General features: G+C 42.5%; 1 protein-coding gene across 6 annotated transcripts in view; it reads left to right on the forward strand.

Moving 5' to 3' along the window:
- The window catches only part of IWS1 (interacts with SUPT6H, CTD assembly factor 1), a 38,392-nt gene extending 19,841 nt beyond the window's left edge, over positions 1-18,551 (forward strand). For all 6 annotated transcript variants that reach the window (XM_045575132.1, XM_045575134.1, XM_045575133.1 and 3 more), the window contains exons 5-14: positions 182-239; positions 2,365-2,462; positions 3,516-3,666; positions 4,960-5,042; positions 6,374-6,503; positions 7,342-7,459; positions 9,224-9,335; positions 9,854-9,910; positions 11,057-11,168; positions 18,192-18,551. In XM_045575132.1, coding sequence (XP_045431088.1) covers positions 182-239; positions 2,365-2,462; positions 3,516-3,666; positions 4,960-5,042; positions 6,374-6,503; positions 7,342-7,459; positions 9,224-9,335; positions 9,854-9,910; positions 11,057-11,168; positions 18,192-18,323 — 1,051 coding nt within the window. In that variant the 3' untranslated portion in view covers positions 18,324-18,551. The remainder of the gene's footprint in view (positions 1-181; positions 240-2,364; positions 2,463-3,515; positions 3,667-4,959; positions 5,043-6,373; positions 6,504-7,341; positions 7,460-9,223; positions 9,336-9,853; positions 9,911-11,056; positions 11,169-18,191) is intronic.
- Positions 18,552-20,115: the final 1,564 nt, after the last annotated feature.

The raw sequence follows: 20,115 nt of genomic DNA on the forward strand, positions 1-20,115 counted from the left end.
GGATGGGACTGTTCTCCTCTTAGGGCAATGATTACTGACGGGTGTACTTTTACCAAAACTCATTAAAGAATGTGAGAATGGACATCTTACTGTATGACATTATACTCCATGACAAACATTTTAGGTTTTTATGCAGGTGAGAAAGCAAATGAACAGTTTTTAATATATTCTTCTCTTCTAGAAATCTTATAGCAGACATATTTGGAGAATCTGGTGATGAAGAGGAAGAAGAATTTACAGTAAGTATGAGATAGAAATACTTTCTTGTGACTTTTTTTTTGCTTTTATGGTAGTGGTTCTCTACTAGATGATTCCAATAAATAGAAATAAACAACTATGATATATTCAATTAAAAAATTTTATTTCAAAAATTTTTTTTTTTTTTTTAAATAAAACTAGCCCAACCAGTGTTGCTCAGTGGTTGAGTGTTGACATATGAACTAGGAGGTTCCTGGTCAGGACCTGGGTTGGGGGCTTGATCGCCAGTAGGGGCATGCAGGACACAACTGATCAATGATTATCTCTCATTGATATTTTTATCCCTCTCTCTCTGAAATCAATAAAAATATATATACACTGAGTGGCCAGATTATTATGATTTCTGAACGCATAATCTGGCCACTTAGTGTGTATAAATATACTAGAGACCCGGTACATGAAATTCGTGCACCGGGGATGGGGGGTGTCCCTCAGCCCAGCCTATACCTTCTCCAATCAGACTCCTTGAGGGATATCCAACTGCCCGTTTTGGCCTGGTGGAATCAGGCCTAAACGGGTGGTCAGACATCCCTCTCACAATCCAGGACTGCTGGCTCCCAACCTGCCTCTGCCTGATTGCCCTAACCGCTTCTGCCTGCCAGCCTGGTCACCTCCAAACCACTCCCTTGCCAACTTAATGCCCTGCCTAACTGTTCTCTGGCTGGCCCAATTGCCCCTGACTGCTTTCCCCTGCCAGTCTTGTCACCCCTAACTGCCCTCCCCTGCAGGCCTGGCCCCTCCTGCAGGCCTGGTCTCCCCCCAACTGTCCTCCCCTACAGACCTGGGTCCGTCCATCCGCTCCCCAACTGTCCTCCCCTGCAGGCCTGGGCCTTCTCTCTCCCCCGCGCCCCCCCCCCCCCACTGCCCTCCCCTGAAGACCTGATCTCTCCCAATTTCCCTCCTCTGCCAGTTCGGTAACCCCTAACTGCCCTCCCTGCTGGCCTGATCATCCACAACTGCCCTCCGTTGCAGACCTAGTTCTCCCCAACTGCCCTCTCCTATAGGCCTGGATTCTCTCCCCTTTCCCCCCAACTGTCCTCCCCTGTAGGCCTGGTCTCTACCAATTGCCCTCCTCGGCCATCCGGTTACTCCTAACTGCCCTCCCTGCTTGCTTGATTGCCCACAACTGCTCTCCCCTGCTGGCCTGGGTCCCCCCTAACTGCCCTCCCTTGCTGGCCTGGTCACCCCCAACTGCCCTCCTCTGCTGGCCTGCACCCCTAACTGCCCACAGCTGCTCTCCCCTGAAGGCCATCTTGTGGCGGCCATCTTGCATCCGCAGGGGGGGCAGCCATCTCTGACCACATGGGGGTGGCCATCTTGTGTCTTGGAGTCAGTTTGCATATTACTCTTATTAGATAGGATAAGAGGCCTGATGTGTGAATTTATGCATGAGTGGGGTCTGGCCAGGGGGGTGGGGACATGGGCGGTTGGCTGGCCTGCCTGCTGGTCGAACTCCTGGTCAAGGGGAAATTTGTATATCCTGTATTTATTCTATAGGATATACACTGCGTGGCCAGATTATTATGCATTCAGAGATCATAATAATCTGGCCACTCAGTGTATATGTTTTAAAGCTCTAGAACAGAGTGATTCAGAAAGTGAAATAAAAAGGTCTGCAAAGCATAAAAGAAAAATAACAGGCAAAATTGGATGAAGGGGAGGAACACAGTAAGATAACAGAAGGCACATTGTAATGCTAAAGAGAAAGATTCACAGTAATTATGGAACTTCTGTCTAGCCAAATGTGTTCCTCATCAGAGGAATGAGGTAGCAGAGAATTACTAAGGCAAAACCAGGAAGAGACAGCAGCCTAAAGAGTAAACTCGGCATGTAGAGCTGCTCTTTCTGGGATGTTCATGGGAGAGGCTGATCATATTTTGGTCTCAAGTCTCGAGAGACAAAATTTGGGGGTGAGGACCTACTGATGTAGCGTAGTAACACTAGTGGCTAGGGTGGGAGGGAGCTGTTTTGCTATATACCTTTTGATACCTCCTTAATTTTCATTCTTTGTGAATGTATTGCAGTTAAAGTACAAGAAGTGAGAGCAGTCACACAGGGAAATCTGTATTGTGGTTGTGATAACTGGCTAATTTACCCTGCTTTTAGGGTTTTAACCAAGAAGATTTGGAAGAAGAAAAAAGTGAGACACTGGTAAAAGAAGCTGAAGATTCAGATTCTGATGATAACATAAAGAGAGGAAAACAGTAAGTCTTTCACTTAAAAAGACTTTTTTAAGGAGACTATAAAAATGAAGGTAAAGGCTAATAAACTTCGTTATTTTCTTGCGTTGGCTCTGTCTAGGTAGAGGAAGGAATCTGTTCCATTTTCTCCCTGTTTCTCTGTCTACAGCGCTGTCCATAAACTACTTACTTTTGTTAGTTTTCATTTGCCTTGTGCCAGCTGTCGTAGTTTGTGGAGTTTTGTGGTGCCAGGCTCTTCATTTATATCTCACCAAGTAAGCGCTTCCAAAAATGTGCTTTTAGAAGGAAGGTTGATTTTGGGGTCCTGTGGAGATAACTCTAAAGTCCTAATTGCAAACTATCACCTGATTGTATCTCACATGCTCTGTCCATCTGTCCGGAACAAGCGGGTGTCCTGAAAGGTGCCCAACGTGGAATGACTCATTAGCTGTTGCTTACAGCTGTAAAGAGGAGCCTCAGAAGTTCTCCCTTTACTCCTGTGACATGCTGGAGGGGCTTGGGAATGCCTTCGGAAATGATCACATAAGTCGCAGATCATTTACATGACCGAGCAAGTTCACTTCCTCTTTGAGGGCAAGGATTTGGGTGAAAGAAGTCTGTAGATGTCCTCCTTTATCTCAGGGACCTTACGCTTTGAGCTGTACCACTGAAAAGCAGCAGTTTGTTTTCTTTTTTTCTACTTACGCTTAGAAGACAACACCCAAAGGAGTGAACACCACTGTGTCTCCCCAAAGGGCAGTGCAGCGATAGCGGAACATGGAATTGCAGGCACTAACCCCTGAACGAGAACTTGGCATTTGAAATGTTCGTTCTCCAGCTGATTCATGCAAGTGTTCACATAGTGTGTGAAAAGTTTAGTGGGTAACAATTGGGGCAGTATAGAGGTTGAACATAAAACCCAGGATAACATGCTCTTTAAAGGCAAGTTATCAGTACTTTAAGAGAATTCTCCATTGAATTACAGTTAAGTAAGTTGGTTCTTAACTGTGATCAAAAGAAATGTGTATTTAACAGGCAGTTTGAATATCACTTGATTTTTGTGTTACTGCTTATTAGTATGGACTTTCTGTCGGATTTTGAGATGATGTTGCAGCGGAAAAAGAGCATGAGCGGTAAGCGCAGACGTAATCGTGACGGCGGTACTTTTATTAGTGATGCAGACGATGTGGTGAGCGCCATGATCGTCAAGATGAATGAAGCTGCTGAGGTGAGTTGGCTCACTTCCAGCTTAATCTTTCTCCCACTCAATTGGTTCTATGGCTTTTGGTTTATTTGTTAGTTAGCTTAGCCTTTGCTTACACTACATTTAAGATACTTTGTTTTTTGAAATAAAGCACTTACTATTCTAAATTTTAACCACAGAAAATTTTTTAATTTTTTAGTAACATGTTTAGAAAAGTGAAAAGATGGAAGTAAAATAGTAAAGTGCGCCTTTTCAGCCTAATGGCTTTGCTAATTTTATTGGGGAATGATTTTCTCTCCAGTTTGGCTGGTTTTCCACAAAACTTACTTTTTCTTCACATATAAAAAGTCATAAACTCAGGTTTATTATGTTATAAACCCATGTCATTCTTTTGCCTTTGATTAAGAGATTGCATTGAATTCATTGTGCTTTAAAATCCTGCCCTGTAGTTTTTTTAATTGACCAAGTACTATGTTTAAAAAACAGTTCTGATCTTTTGGAAACACTTCCTGAAGTATTTATGCATTCGGTGATATGTGTCTAGGATTTGTTTTGAAATAATTCAAGGTTGAGAGGAAGTAGCTAGAGAAATAGCTAAAATAAGATTGACCATGTGTGTTAAATTGTTCAACTGTATATAACAGGAGTATAGTTTTTTGTTTTCTGTTGTAGAATTTGAAGTTTTTCATAATTTAAAAAATGCCCAAGTAAAGACTGAAATTCTCCTTTTATAACATCCCATTATTATACAAGCCTCTCAGCTGGAAAGTTATTTCTGATAATAAACCAAATTTTCCCAGGTATAATTTTGTGCCTTACATGAACTCTTGAAAACTTTACAGTTATGCCAGCATTTTGAATTAAAATTGTGTTCTCAATTTGTGATTGTTAAAGCTATTTTAATGGCTTTATTGGTTTGATTGACATGGACAGATACAAAATTTGGGGCTATACACAAAAGTCAATTTAAAAAATATGTATTTTATTGATTTTTTTACAGAGGGGAAGGGAGAGGGATAGAGAGCTAGAAACATTGATGAGAGAGAAACATCCATCAGCTGCCTCCTGTACACCCCCTACTGGGGATGTGCCTGCAACCAAGGTACATGCCCTTGATCGGAATCGAACCTGGGATCCTTCAGTCCATAGGCCGACGCTCTATCCACTGAGCCAAACCAGTTAGGGCAAAAGTCAATTTTTAACTTAATTTTTCTTTCTTTATTTTAGACTCTGAATTACTAGTATAGTGGTTGAAATTCATTATTAACAATGGCTTTGTTTCTTTATTATTTTTTAAATCTTTTTCTTTCTGGATAGGAAGACAGACAGTTGAACAATCAAAAAAAGCCAGCACTGAAAAAATTAACATTATTACCTACTGTGGTTATGCACCTTAAAAAGTAAGTATTGTCATATTAAAAAGTTTTTTCCTTTTAATGGAATGATAGTCAAACTATGTATTGGTGTTCCTGAGATATTAAAGAATGATTGCCTTCTGTCAATTCATAGAACAATAATAAATAGAATTTTCTAAGGTACGCTACCTTCTCACAAATTTCTTTTAAACCTTGATTCCTGATGCAATCCGAACAAATAGCAAACTGATACCAATGAAAGAAAAACTTGGAAACCACTAATACTGTTCTGTATAGACAGTTTTCAGTCTGGTAAATTGAATCTGTTTTCCCAGTGTGAGTGAGAACAGAGCAAATTGCAGGAGAGGAAAGTACATATCAGACAAGGCTGATGTGGCCTATTCTGTCCTGAACTACGTCATTGGTACTTCTGGAATAAGGGTCCTTTCTTGATGAATCATTATTACCAAGGCCTTTCATTGTTTTGCTCAGGTGCCTGAATAATTTTTTTAAATATATTTTTTATCGATATCAGAGAGGAGGAACAAGAGAGAGGGAGAGAGAGAGGAGAGACAGAGAGAGAGACAGACATAGACATCAATGATGAGAGAGAATCATTGATCGGCTGCCTCCTGCACACTCCCCAATGGGGATTGAGCCCATAACCTGGGCATGTGCCCTTGATTGGAATTGAATCCAGGAACCTTCAGTCCACAGGCCAACATTCTATCCACTGAGCCAAACCATCCAGGGCGATGCGTGAACAATTTTTATTTCACCTTGAACCTAGGCATAGCCTACTTTTTGATGGTTGAGGAGAAATGTATACCAGTGCACCAATAGCATGGTCTAGGACTTTCTACTAGAAAACTACTACCTCTGATATTGTCATGTTGTCTATTAACATAATTAATTCTAGTACATAAAATGAAATTTAAATGTTAGTAATTCATTGGCATTTTTTTCCTGCTAAACGAATGCTTTTCTCCCTGGTATCTTGCATAATTCTGAGTTTTCTTTCACCCAAAACAGTTTCAGAATCACTGTCCTGGCAGAGTAAGCATTAATTTTATAGTTGTAATAATTGGAGCTCATTATTCTCACGGTCTGTACCATTTATGTTAACATTAACTTGACTTGTATAATTTGGGTTTGTTTTGTTTTAAACAAACCATCTTAGCCTGTCAAGTGTGCTTGTGAAAATAGGATCTAAATGTCCTGTTGCTCTGAAACCTGTGGAGAAGGGTGTAAGCAAGAGTGCAGGCTACCTCTGGGAGGGGGCTTTGAAAGCATCACGAAGTACATGAAAGTCCAAAGGAAGCTATAGTAGAACCAGCATGTACAGACTTGACTTCTTAATTTAATTCTTATTGCAGGCAGGACCTTAAAGAAACATTCATTGACAGTGGTGTGATGTCTGCCATCAAAGAGTGGCTCTCACCTCTCCCCGATAGGAGCTTGCCAGCACTAAAGATCCGAGAGGAGCTGCTGAAGATTCTGCAAGAGGTTAGAGGCAATGATCTGATTGTTTGCGCATCATTAATTATTTAACGCGTCTTGTGTTATTGCAACTTCTGTATTTATATTACCTGATATTTATGTATTCTCTCTGCCATAGCCTGCCAGAAGAAGGGTTTTATTTAGTATGTGTTTTTAGGAACATAGCAAAATAAAATGAGCATAAATGATAAATTTCGTGTGGCTCTGGCATTGAAGGAAAGGGATCCTGGAGTAGCTGTGGTTTCTGTGTAGAGTAGTACAGTAGCGAGCATGTTTTGGGGAGGGACGAAGTAAAAAACACCAACTTCAGCATCAGGTAAGCCTGCATTAGAATCCAGCTGGCCGCTTTGACATCGCTGTGACACCTTGGGCTAGTGACTTGACTTCTAAGGGAATTCTCAAGAGCCCTCCCATGTGCTAGGTGTTCTTACTCCTCACAGCAAACCTGCACCGTGGGTGTGCTGTCTCCATTTGACAGATGAGGAAGTTAAATGACTTGTCCGAGGTCACATTGCTCGCAGATGGCTGTGCTTGGGTTCAGACTTAGGTCTCTTTGATTCTGGGCCAGTGCTGCATCTTGTATTAAACAGTTAACCTCTGAGTATGCGTAGTTTACATTTTTTCACGTTGTTAAATTTTACTTGGACGAAGCACTAATACTGAACTCTCAACTCGAGAAGTGAACACAGAATACCTTTGTGTTCGCTATCTGTAGGTCCTGGAAATGGAGGCTTTGTTACTTACCCTGTTGTGGATGAGCCAGGTCTCAGAGGCTCCTCTGGAGTAGACCGGCAGGACTCCATTCTGTGTGACTAATGTTGTGGGCATGTGCTTCTGTCCTCAGCTGCCCAGTGTGAGCCAAGAGACCCTGAAGCACAGTGGGATCGGACGGGCAGTGATGTATCTCTACAAACATCCCAAAGAGTCGCGGTCCAACAAAGACATGGCAGGGAAACTCATCAGTATGTACATTTTGTGTTTATTGTGTATATGGACATATAAAAGGTAACCACACTTGTACCAATATATATTTAAAATGAATCAGTAGAGTAGAAAAAATGTTTGGTTCCTTCTTATAGGTACCAGCTTTTTCCCTTTACACTTAAAAGGCTTCTCAGTATATTTAAGTATATAATTCAATATTAAGTTCAGCAAGTAAAATGATGCATTTTCTAATCAGGGACCAAGAGCAGGTCGTGAGAGAGGCTCTGGAATGCTGGTCCTGTCATTAGTCCTCCCTGGTTTCAGATCCTGGATGTACCACCTGCCTTACTGCATATCCTTAGGCTCCTGCTTCAGCTCTAGGCCCTGGTTTTCTCCTCTGTAAAATGGGGAATTGCGTGCTTCCTTTGGGTTTTTTGTAGAGATTAAATGAGAGAGAATATATCTAAAGCCATAGGTATACATACACACATATGTACTCCTCAGGAAATGTTAGCCACTGCTGCTATTATTGTTGCTTTTATAATGGTCTTCCAAGCCTCTTTCTAATCAGTTGCTGTAATGTTTATAAAATCTGTCAGTTTTAAGAATGAAAGCGAGCATTTTCATCATTCTCCTTGACTTGCTGTGCTCCATGTTGGGAAGGAATTTTTAAACTTATAAAGTAGACTGAAAAAGCAACTACTTCTGAAGATAGTAATTATTTTTCTATTGAATTTTTTAAGAGTATTAGAAGTTTTTAAGGGAAATTTAAGTTATCTTGTTTTAATAATTTGTAATTTACTACCTATTAAATAATAAACCTTTGATGCTTTTGTGCAGTCTTTCTTGACCCTCTTTTTGCCCTAGACTAAGAAAAGCAGAATATTCACATTACTCATTTTCACAGTGATTCTGAATCCAGGGGAGGGACTGGAGGATCAGTTTTCAAAGATATTTAGACCACCTCCTCTGAGACTCCTGCTTTCTTATTAGTTTGACAACACTTGATAGCATATTAAATGCATCAATAGTCTACACCATGTTCCAAAATAAAAGCACCTTTGGACTTTTACTAACTAAACAGTTAGTTTAGTACTTTTTTTTTTCATGTTCATCCTAGCAGCTTTCTTAGATTTAATGAAGCTACACTATTAAAATATAATTTTTAAAGATTTAGACTATTTGACAAGTAACAAGAGAACTTTATTTTAGAATGAGAAAGTAGAAGAATTCCAAGATTTTTCTCTTTTAAGAAATATTTTTATTGATTGATATCAGAAAGGAAGGCAGAGAGAGACAGAAATATCAATGATAGGAATCACTGGTTGACTGCCTCCTTCACATATCCCACTGAGGATTGAGCCCTCAACCCAGGCATGTGCTCTGACCAGGAATTGAACTGTGACTTCCTGGTTCATAGGTCAATGCTTAACCACAGAGCCATGCCTGCCAGGCCAGATTTTCTCTTTTTTTAATAGAGTAAATTAGAAATTAGACTATCTTTATGAAATGACAACACAACTTGTTGACTGTTAAAGTGGGTCAAGAATTACTCTCAGACATCTGGTGATTATAGATTTAAATGACCTTTTTATACTGAATTCCCTGAATCAACTGGAGCTACTTGTAATGTTGGTATTAGGCTGCATTTATCCTATGAATGGTCTTGAGATAATGGTATTTTAAGGAAAGAATATTCTAAATACCTAGAATGTAGCATAACACTAGGATGTGGCTATTTCAAGACATGGTAGGAGGAATGCAACTCTGGGGGCTAAATACTTGTGTTTTCCTGGTGACAGATGAATGGTCTCGGCCTATATTTGGTCTTACCTCAAATTACAAAGGAATGACGAGAGAAGAGAGGGAGCAGAGAGACCTAGAGCAAATGCCTCAGCGACGAAGAATGAACAGGTATGAGGGGACAGGCATGAGGAAGTGGAGTAAATGTTACTGTTACTGATTTACAACTCAGCTTTGTTGTAAATCAGATTGTTAGGAAACCTGCTAAGATGATAGGATTTTGTCTTTCCTCTCGGCTTGGTGTGTCTGCGTTGCTCACAATACCATTAATTTCTGTGGGACAGTGTGAAGTGAAGGCCACACCCCCCCAGACTCTGTCTTGGTCTGGTGGAGTGTGGCCTCGGCCACCGTTCTGGAGGTTGCTTTTCTTGTCCTGGCCACTTGCAGAGAAAACTTTGTCTTCCTCAGTCCCATTTCCAAATTCTTAGGAGAAAAAGAGAATTTTGGTTCAGTTTGTATCAATAAACTGGATATAGTTGTATTCATGGTAGTTACCATTCACCCATAATGAAACATGGCATGCAAGATTAAGAATTATTTTTCCATTCCACTTTGCTCTTTTTTTTTTTTTCTTACAAAGTTATAAGATTCTAACATTCCTAATATCTCATTGATTACTTTGTTCCCAGCACTGGTGGTCAGACACCCCGAAGAGACCTGGAAAAGGTGCTGACAGGAGAGGAGAAGTAAGAATTTTGCATTAGTTTTCTTTCTTGGACTGTATATAGAGAGAATGTTCTGTTTGCTGCTTTGTTTTAAGAAAAATAGCAAATGAAACGATGTATGTTCATATTGACAAGGGATGATTTTTCAGTTTAACGTTCATTGAATAGCCACAACGCATTGCATTGGGTGCTCTGGGGGATATGAGGAAGATTGAGAAGATTTTCGCCCTGGCCAGTGTAGCTCAGTTGGTTCAGTGTTGTCCTATATCCAAGGGGTAGCAGATTTGATTTCCAGTCAGGACACATACCCAGTTTGTGGGTTGAATCCCCGCTCAGGATGGGTGCGGGAGGCAGCAGATCAATGTTTCTTACCTCTACCTCCCTGCCTCTCTCCCGAATCAAATTTTTTTTTAAAGTCAATAGTCTTAAAAAGTAATATAGCTTTTATTGCTGCTTACTATGTGCCAGACTTTTGCGTTAAGCTCTGGAAATACAGAATTGAATTCAAAATAGTCCATGCTCTCAAAAAGTGTTTAGAGGGATTATAGCCAAAGGGAGGGCTTAAGGCTGTGGGGTAAACGTGTGCAAGGCCTATTTTAGGAATGACCATTGGACTGGAGCGGTTGGCAGTAGGTGGTGCCTCGGATGCTGGAAGATAGGTTGGAAATGTAGATTTGGACCAAATTTTGAACAGCTTTAAATCTAGATGAAGACTTTTCACTTCTCTTCCATAGAAAGTTTTTGAGCAAGGACCTGAAGCCATCAGATTTGATTTGGATGCTGATGGTGTGTGCAGGATGGTTGGAGGGGGTAATGAGGGCAGTGAATAGCTAAACTGAGAAGGTGGTGAGGAAGCAGAAGGTGGGGAAGCCTTTGCAGGGGCAAAATTGCTTAGGAGTAGGTGGCTTAGTGGGAGAGGAGTTGGCTAGATTTGAAGACCCCAACTTTAACCTAAGTAGCTGAGAGGGTTGTATTCACTAAAAGGAGAGGAGGAAGCAGGCCCTGGGAGGGAAGCTGAGGGGTCCATGCAGAATATGAGTGATGATGAGGCCAGCTGAGACTAGGGCGGGGGTGTAACCTTGGGAGGGCAGAGAAGGTTTGAAGCCTGTCTGAACGGGATGGGCCCAGCCGCGGTGGCTACGTAAGCAGCATGCTCTTCTTACTCAGGGCCCTCAGACCTGGAGATCCTGGATTCTGTGCCCGCGCGAGGGTGCCAATGCCCTCAAACAAGGACTATGTTGTCAGGCCCAAGTGGAATGTGGAAATGGAGTCGTCCCGGGTAAGCCAGCAGGACCACAGCAAGTGGCTCTATGCCAATGACTACTTACTTTAGTTCATGTACCAGCATTATTAAGTCAAGTTTTTTACTATTTATCCCTTTATTTCAACCAATTCTTGGAGCCTTAGTGTTCTGATACGATCATTTTTTTTAACTCAAGAGAATCAGAACTCACCTGCTTCTGCACTGTCCCCTTCCTTCCTTTCCACTGTTTTAAGTAACTCTGTTGTAAAATATGTAGAGTCTAGACACTTCCTCTGTCGTCACTGTAAATACTGCTCAGTGATCATCGTTGCTTTTTAGTAATCTTTTTTTATTCTCCATTCCAACCATTCTTTCTAGCCTGGTATTCTTAAAAAGGGCCTAAACCGATTGGAAAAGCATAAGAGGCGGTTTGCCGAGCAGAAACGACTCAGCAGAGTGCATCGTGCTGTCAAGTTCAGCATTGAAGGCAACAGGATGCCCCTGTAGGCCTGGCCCTGCCAGAGCGTGTCCAGGAGGTATCCCCAAGGAGACGTGCTCTGTGCATGCACTTGAATGTCAGTAGCTGAAGTGAGGAAGCGTGTGTGTGTGTGTGTGTGTGTGTGTGTGTGTGTTTAACCAGACAAGGCCAGGCCCACTTTTAGTTTCTGAAATAATGACCCTCACAGGCACTTGGTGACATTTAGGTCTTCCTGAACATCTGGAAATTGGCATTGGCATGGAAGTGGACTCCTCCTTTACTGGTGCCCTAGAGGTCCACAGATAATCACTTCCCTGAGAAGCATTTTGGTCTTCCTGACTGGCCCGCTTTTATTAAAAGGGCTTTTGTTAGGCCTAGGACCCTAGTGGTCTGTGTCACAGGCATATAACCCAGTTAGTAGCTTCTTGGTGGGAGGGATGTGGCTTCTTTTATTACTGTCAGTGGCTCAGCAACATGCCTTTGAGGACTCATCACATAAAGCCTGACACAATATTTAAGAGATAAATCTGATGACTATATATTCGATATGTGGTTGGAAATGAAAGAAACTTCAGAACGTTCATAAAGCCGGTCTCACTGACCTGCTGCACTCTGTGAGTGACAGAGCACCTGTATTGCAGAATATTCTGGACAGTTGGAGGACGCTGGGTGCCTCCTGTGACTTCTCCGTGACCCCACTTTGGCAGCTACTTCCCTGACTTACACTCACCTTCCTGCCACTTGGCTTTGTTGTTGAAACTAATGGCAAACAAAGCCTACTTTTTATTTGTTAGAATAAATAGCGGGTAGACGAGCACTAGCTCAGGGCCACGGACTTGTTCATCTGGAATTCCTTCCCTTTTTTCCTTTTCTCTATATCCATGCTCCTCGCTACCCCTTCACTCCTACCTTATCCTTTCTTCTCTTCCCTCTTTTCCTCCCCGTCTTTCCTATTCTCTCTTCCCCAGCACATGCCTTTGTGAGAGGGAGGATTACGATGTGGCAAAGGAAATTTCTTAAGCAATCTCTGTGACCCTCTACTTCGGAAGCCTGCCTTTCGTCCTGGGGGGATGCGCCTGTCTGCTGCTGTGGGTGGTTCTGGTCCTGCCTTCCCTGTGACTGAGGTGGTGGGATGAGGTGACCCAGCCTCTGCTAGAGCAGACAGGTGGCCAGCGTGAGGAGAGGGAACTTCTCGTGCAGTTCCTCTCCTTCATCCTCAACAATCCAAGATCATAACGTGCTGGCATTTATCTAGGCTTATGGAGCTCTTGAAAAAATGCTTGTTTTGGGGCTGGTGGTCTCATTTTACTTTTCAGTATATTGTCCTTAAGCCATGTGGCTGTCTCCCTGCTCAGGAAGGATTCCTGCATGTTCACTCATGCAGGGCCACACATTGCACCACCACTGAGTATTCATACAAAACATTGTCCTCGAAGACAATTGGAGTGAGTCAATGGCTTTCAAATGGAAATGTTTGTTTATACCAGGGTGGGCAAAAGTAGGTTTACAATTGTTCAAATGAAAAATAATACAATAATGGATAAATGCTAATACAGAAGTAAAGTCTTATTTTGTGTACTCACAACTGTAAACCTATTTTCACCCACTCCTTTATGTCATTTTTATTTTTGAAATTATATATAAACATCAAACACTATAGAATAGCCCGGTTCCCAAAGTATTGCCCTTCCTCTAAGTCACCACTGATTTGGTGTGTTAAATGTATTTCCCGTAATGCTTCAAGCTTAGTTGTTTTTTTTTGTGGGTTTTTTTTTAATTATTTATTTTATTTTAATCTTTATTGTTCAGATTATTACATTTGTCTCTCTTTTTCCTTCCCCATAGCTCCCCTCCACCCGGTTCCCATTCCACCACAGGCCCTAGCCACCCCACTGTCTGCATCCTTAAGTACTGCATACATGCATGTAAGATCTTTGTCCAATCTCTTCCCGCATCCCCACACACTCCCTGCCCCCCGAGAATTGTCAGTCTGCTCCATTTCCATGCCCCTGATTCTATTCCATTCACCAGTTTATTGTCTTCATCAGATTTTTTATTCATTTGATTTTTAGATTCACTTGTTGATAGATATGTATTTGTTGTCACTTTGTTGTTCATATTTTCTATCTTTACCTTTTTCTCTTTTTTCCTCTTCTTAAAGAATACCCTTCAGCATTTCATATAATACTGGTTTGGTTGTGATGAACTCCTTTAGCTTTTTCTTGTCTGTGAAGCTCTTTATCTGACCTTCAATTCTAAATGATAGCTTTGCTGGGCAGAGTAACCTTGGTTGTAGGTCCTTGTTATTCATCACTTTGACTATTTCTTGCCTCTCCCATCTCGCCTGCATACTTTCTCTTGAGAAAACTGACAGTTGAATGGGTGCTCCCTTGTAGGTAATTAACTGTTTTTCTCTTGCTGCTTTTAAAATTCTCTCTTTGTCTTTTGCCCTTGGCATTTTAATTATGATGTGTCGTGGTGTGGTCCTCTTTGGATTCTTTTTGTCTTTTTCTTCTTCTGGTTGGGTGTGTTTTTTTTTGCTTCCTTGTATTTCAAATTTTTGACTTAATTCTTGGGATCCTCTACTCTGCTCTTGAATCTCTGTATATTATTCTTTAATTCAGTCAGTGTATGCTTAATTTCTGACCGGTCCTTTTCCCTTTTTTTTTTTTTTTTTTTTTTCATTCTCACTGAGATCCTTGAAGGTCTCACTAGGTTCCTTGGAGGTTTCTAGAAGATTCTTGAGTAACCTTATAATTGTGGTTTTAAACTCTATATCCAGTATTTTGCTTTCTTCCATTTATTTCATTTGTGACATGTTTCTTTGTCTCTGCATTTTGGCTGCTTCCCTGTGTTGATAGGGTGGCTTTGTGTGGTAGGTTCCTCTAGGGTAGGGGTGTCGAACTCAATCAGAGAAGGGGCCAAAATCTAAAATCCAGCCTAAATTGCGGGCCGAATGGTTTACTGAACAGTCATAAACTGTCATTGTGATGGAAACGCAGCGGAGTGCAGTGATGAAAGCGCGGTGCAGGCCACATTGCAAGGCCTGGTGGTACGGATTTGGCCCGCGGGCCTTGTGTTTGACACATGTGCTCTAGGGCCCAGTGGCTCAGCCTCCCCAGTCACTTTAGTGCACCTCTTTGTGGGATATGTGCACAGTTTTTTAGGTCAGCCTTGATTGCTGTTGGTATCACTGGGAGGAATTGACCTCCAGACCAATGGGCTGTGGGGACCAGCTGTGTCTACAATGGAAGAGCTGCTGTGCAGGAGATGCACTTATGTAGCAGGTCTTGCTTCAGTGGGGCTTTGGTGCTCTCTTGAGTCTGCCTCCTGACTGTGTCCCTTATATATGTGAAGGGTTGTAATCTGGTATGGTGTCACACTGACTGTTGGATACACTGGCTGTAGGGCCTCCAGAGAGGTGCAAAGTCAGCCACTGCCTGGGGCTGCCCAGCAGGAGCTACGGAGAGATATGCAGATTTCTTCTCTTTGTATCTGGTTTGGAAGTACCCAGACGAGGCTCAGCTGTAAAACAAAGCAGGCTGGTGCTGGCGTTGGGCCTTCTTTTGATAGCTTTGGGGTTCCCTGGCCCAGCTGTAGCATTTTTGAAGGTTGTATGCTAAGAAAGGACAGGCCATTCATATGCAAAAGCTGGTGCACACAGCTTGGGGTGGGGGGAGGGCGGAGTCTCAGAGAATCTCCAGGGTGGAGCAAACAGCAATGGCTGCCAGTCAGCCCCGCACCTGGGAGGTCCCAGCACAGGAACAATGACAGCTGTGAGCACCTCCTTCTGGAAGAAAGCCACAATCCCATTCCTGCCCAATGCCAGACAGTCCAGTTTCTCCCCTTATGTGTCTGAGCCCCCCAGAATCTCGCCCAGCCCCGGAGCTCAGAGCAAGCGGGAGCTAGTATATCCCTCTGATTGAAAAAGCACACCTGAGTGCCAGCCCATTCAGCACCTCTGCACCTCCCACCAGTCTCATGTGTTTTCTTCTTCACCCCTCTAGTTGTAGAACTTCCACTCAGCCAGCTTTCCCGCGGTTCTGGATGATAGTTGTTCATCTTTTGTAATTTTGATGTGGTTGTGGGAGACAGACAGTACAGGTGTTTACCTATGCTGCCATCTTGGTTCTCCATAGTTTTTTCTTGTTATAATTGTAGAAAATGTGTAGAGGTAGAGAAGAGAAAAAGCACTCACTATTCAAAAGCACTTGGTTGTATTTTTTGCATTTTTTCGATTGCTATTTCAATTATATTACGCTTGTATATAATTTTGATCACTTCTCCTTAAATCACCTTATAGATTTATCATTTATAATGGCTGCATAGTAGTATATCATCTGAATATGTAATTTGCTTAGTCACTACTATAGTTTCTGATTTTTCCTCCTAAATAATGCAGTAGCCTACACTACATTGTATGTTTATGTGTTAATTTATTCCATGTAGTGCTTTTAAATAACATTAAAATGACAAAAGCAATATATGCTTTTATGTAAACTTTTAAATAGAGAAAGCACAGATAAAATTAATGTCACTCATAAATCCACTGCACCTTAACATTAACATTTTGAGTTACTTCTTTTTGGTCTTTTCTAAATGCATACATAAACATGATAGCTGGTTTTGGGTTTTTGAACTCTTAAGCAAAATCTTGATCATATTATATTCCTTGTTGGGTTTTGTCTTTGACTTAGCATGGTAAAAATTATTTTTAGTAAACATTCCTTAGTGACATTGTGTCAGAATATAGTTGTACCATAATTATTTTAAGCAAACCCATCTTCCTAATCTTCTAAGCTACTCTTGGTTTTTCACCAGTAAAACTGTGGTAAAACTGTTCACCAGTGCATTGCAGGTGTACTATGCTAAGGATGGTATGGAGCTGATGAGTCAGAGATTAGTTTGTTGAATTTATGTGTTAGCTACAGTGTCTGTGATTTCAGGCTTGGGGTCACTAGGCACCTGGCCGCTACAAGCCTTCCGGCTGTAACTAGGAGTAGATCAGCATGACGTGGTGTGTGTGTTTCAGTTGCTGGGATGGGGGCTCAGACTTGTGGGGGGATCTGGGAGTGAGCAAGGAGAAATCTAGGCTTGTGTGTAGAGCTGCTGGCAGTTGGGTAGTTGGCAGAGATCTGAGCAAATAAGACTTCGAGTGTGGACTCACTGCAAGTATATAAGTCGGGTTACATTGTCTGAGAGGGAGCAGATATTGGGGACTCTTCAGGGAATCTGAAGACAAAACCCTAAGGTCAAATGGCTGATGTTTAAAACTCCCCTCTCTTCTCTCTTCCCCCAAGGGGGCATTTATTAGAGGGAGGGTGCCCAGCTCTTTCTCGTCTGATAATGGATTTGTATGCTAACTCGGTATTAGTGCCATGTGTTCAAATTGATAGGAAGTACTATTTAGAATTGGGATATTCCTAGAAAATCTAGGGTTGATGATCAGTATGATTCTTATTCAAGGAGGTAGGATAGCGACTGGGGAGGCTCCCGACACAGGGGTTTGTCATACCTGCACTGACCCTGGAGGCCTCCCAGCTCTGCCTTCCCTTAGCAGCTTTGCCTTGAGCTTCATGGGTAACTTACTAGCCAGCATGGGTGGGAAGGGGGGTTAGGAAAACCCATCTCTTTTTAACGATTCAGCATTCTTAAGAGGTTGGAATTAGTAGAGACCCTAGAGTCAGCCAGAAGAGTTCACCCTGATCTTCGACCTGAAGGGCAGACCTTTTTAGTGTCAGTTTCTTGGAGACCATATCTTTTTAAAACATACAGTATTTTCAATATAAAAGTAATAACCAAACCTTTAGACATAAGGGACAAATAGGAAGAGATGTAAGAAATAAGAAGCCCCCTGGCTTGACTTAATTTTCTTTTCTTTTTGTGTCAGATACACTTGTTAAATGTAAACCTAAGGGATTGCTACTATGAGTAATAATAGTCATGGTGACATTTGAGCATTGGCTCTGTGCCCGCGCCTCCTTCTGGCTGACTGTATTTTCTCACTTACGTCTCCCAGCAGTCCTGAGAGGAGTGCTGACCCGGGGCGTGACCTGCCAGGGTCACAGAACCTGCTGAGCAGAGCAGGGTCCCCCAGGCATGAAGCCAGGGCTCCTCACTGACTTGTTGACCTCTGACTGCAGCCGTCATACTCACAGCTTTTTCGCAGATGACTCCTTTTCCTTGAAGGTCAAGTTCTTGATGCCAGCACCGTTTGAAGGTGCATCTGTCATATGAACAACTCCATCTTAGTCTTTGAAAGGGAAAAGCATATTGGCAAGATGTAATCTGATGGAATTGGGGGATTATAGTTTTTATTTTTCCTCCTTTCGCTCATCTAGAAAGTGTCCATAGACTGAGACAAAGTGTACCAATAAGGCACAAAGTTATTCCGCACGGAGTGTGTCCTATGTTCCTAACATTCTGTGGACCCTTGCCCTGCTGCTCCAGGAGGCCCACAGCATGTCTGGTTATTCCTGAGCTAGGCGCTCCCTGACTGCTAACTTCAGATAAACGAAGCTGAAAGCTAAACTAGGCCATGGATTTCAGTGATGGCTCTTTAATTTTTATCCCACTTGTAGTTTCAGGGGACCTCCAAGAAGGGTATCAGTCGACTGGATAAACAGATGAGGAAGTTCACGGACATCAGGAAAAAAAGCCGATCTGCACACGCCGTGAAAATCAGCATCGAGGGCAACAAGATGCCTTTGTGACCTTCCTGGGTCCCCATCCTGCGCTAGGAAATGCGCAATGGACTCTTTGGAGAAAGATGGTATTTTAAATTTTTTAGTGTATCTGTAAATGGTTCAGCTTGTATCAAATATTGTCCTAGCACTTGCCTTTCTCTCCGTGTATTTAAGACCATTGATGTGGGCTTTGTACAGAGGAATGACTAGTCCCCTTCTGTAGACTTTCATAATAAATGCCAGTCTGGTTTGGGAGGCTGTCTTTGTTGTCTGAGAGGAGTCGTCGTGGGGGTGAGAATTGGTTCTTGGAGAGAGGGCGTCTTAGCTGTGACAGTGGTGTGTGGTCGTTAAGCCCTGCCTACTGTCATATAGCAGGCCTGGGCTCCTGACCAGGAGCTTTGGAGGCCTCGGGTGTCCCGGGTGATGGCAGTCTGTGATTCTGATGAGGTGGCTGGTGGTGACCGTGTGTGGCTGAAGGAAGACTCAGCTCTGTTGTGGAGGATGGGACTTCGGGCAGGCATGAAGACTGAGGAGCCGTTTAGTCGCAGCGATTGGTTTTGTCAGTTGTGCCTAAATGGGGAGCTTTCTGATTGGTGAGCATACTGATGTGCTGAGATGGCGACGTGCCTCTTTTCCACCACGAAAGGGTGGGAAGCTGTTTCCTCCAGACCTCGCCCTCTGGGTCGTCATTGGGCTGCCCTCCTAACTTGAATCCTTATAATAAAGCCATAAAGATAGTGAGTGCTTTTCTGATTTCTGTGAGCCGTTTTAGTGAATTCTTGAACCCGAGGAGGGCTGGGCTCCAGCTGCTGGGATGGACAGTCTGGGGTGTGGCCCTCCCCCTGGTAAGTCTGGTGCTAAGTCCAGGTTATTGATGTCAGAATTGCAATATCTTAGTTGCAGTTAAAACAACCTACCAACAAAATTTCGTTTCTTACTATCTTTCCTGTCAGGGAAACTCATTCTTTGGGTTTAAAAAATATATATATTTTTATTGACTTCAGAGAGGGAGAGATAGAAACATCAATGATCAGCCACTTTCTACATGCCCACTGGGGATCAGCCCGCAACCTGGGCATGTGTCCTAACCGGGAATCAAACCTCGCCTCCTGGTTCATAGGTCAGTGCTCAACCGCTGAGCCACGCTGGCCAGACTTGCCCGTAATTATAGCCACACCTTAGAAATGTTACAGGATCAGTTCCAGATCACGCCAATAAAGCAGACATTGCAATAAAGCAGGTCACGGGACTTTTTTGTTTTCCAGTGTATGTACAAAGTTGTTACACTACACTGTAGTTTGTTAAATGTGCATACCTAAATTTAAAAATGCATTATTGCTAAAAATTGCTAACTATCACATGAGCTTTCCGCAATCATAATCTATTCTCGGGTGGAGTCTGGCCCCATGTTGATGGCTGCTGGCTGATCAGGGTGGCAGTTGCTGAAGGTTGGGGGCAGCTGTGATGATTTTTTAAAATAAGACAACAATGAAGTTTGCTGCATTAGTTGACTTCCTTTCACAAATGATTTCTGAAAGATAACTTCAGAAAGTTATCACCATAACAGATAGTAATGAAAAGTTGGAAATACTGCAAGAATTGCTAAAATGAGTCAGACACAAAATGAGCAAATACAGGAAAAATGGCACTGATAGACTTGCACACACAGGGTTGCCACAAACTTTCATTGTAGGGTGGGGCGGAAAACATATCTAAAGTACAGCAAACCGGGCTAGTGTGGCTCAGTGGTCTAGGGTTGGTGATCAGTATGATTCTTATTCAAGGAGGTAGGATAGCGACTGAGGAGGCTCCCAGGCTC

This window comes from Pipistrellus kuhlii, unplaced genomic scaffold (genome assembly GCF_014108245.1).
Source record: "Pipistrellus kuhlii isolate mPipKuh1 unplaced genomic scaffold, mPipKuh1.p scaffold_m20_p_66, whole genome shotgun sequence".
Taxonomy (NCBI): Eukaryota; Metazoa; Chordata; class Mammalia; order Chiroptera; family Vespertilionidae; genus Pipistrellus; species Pipistrellus kuhlii.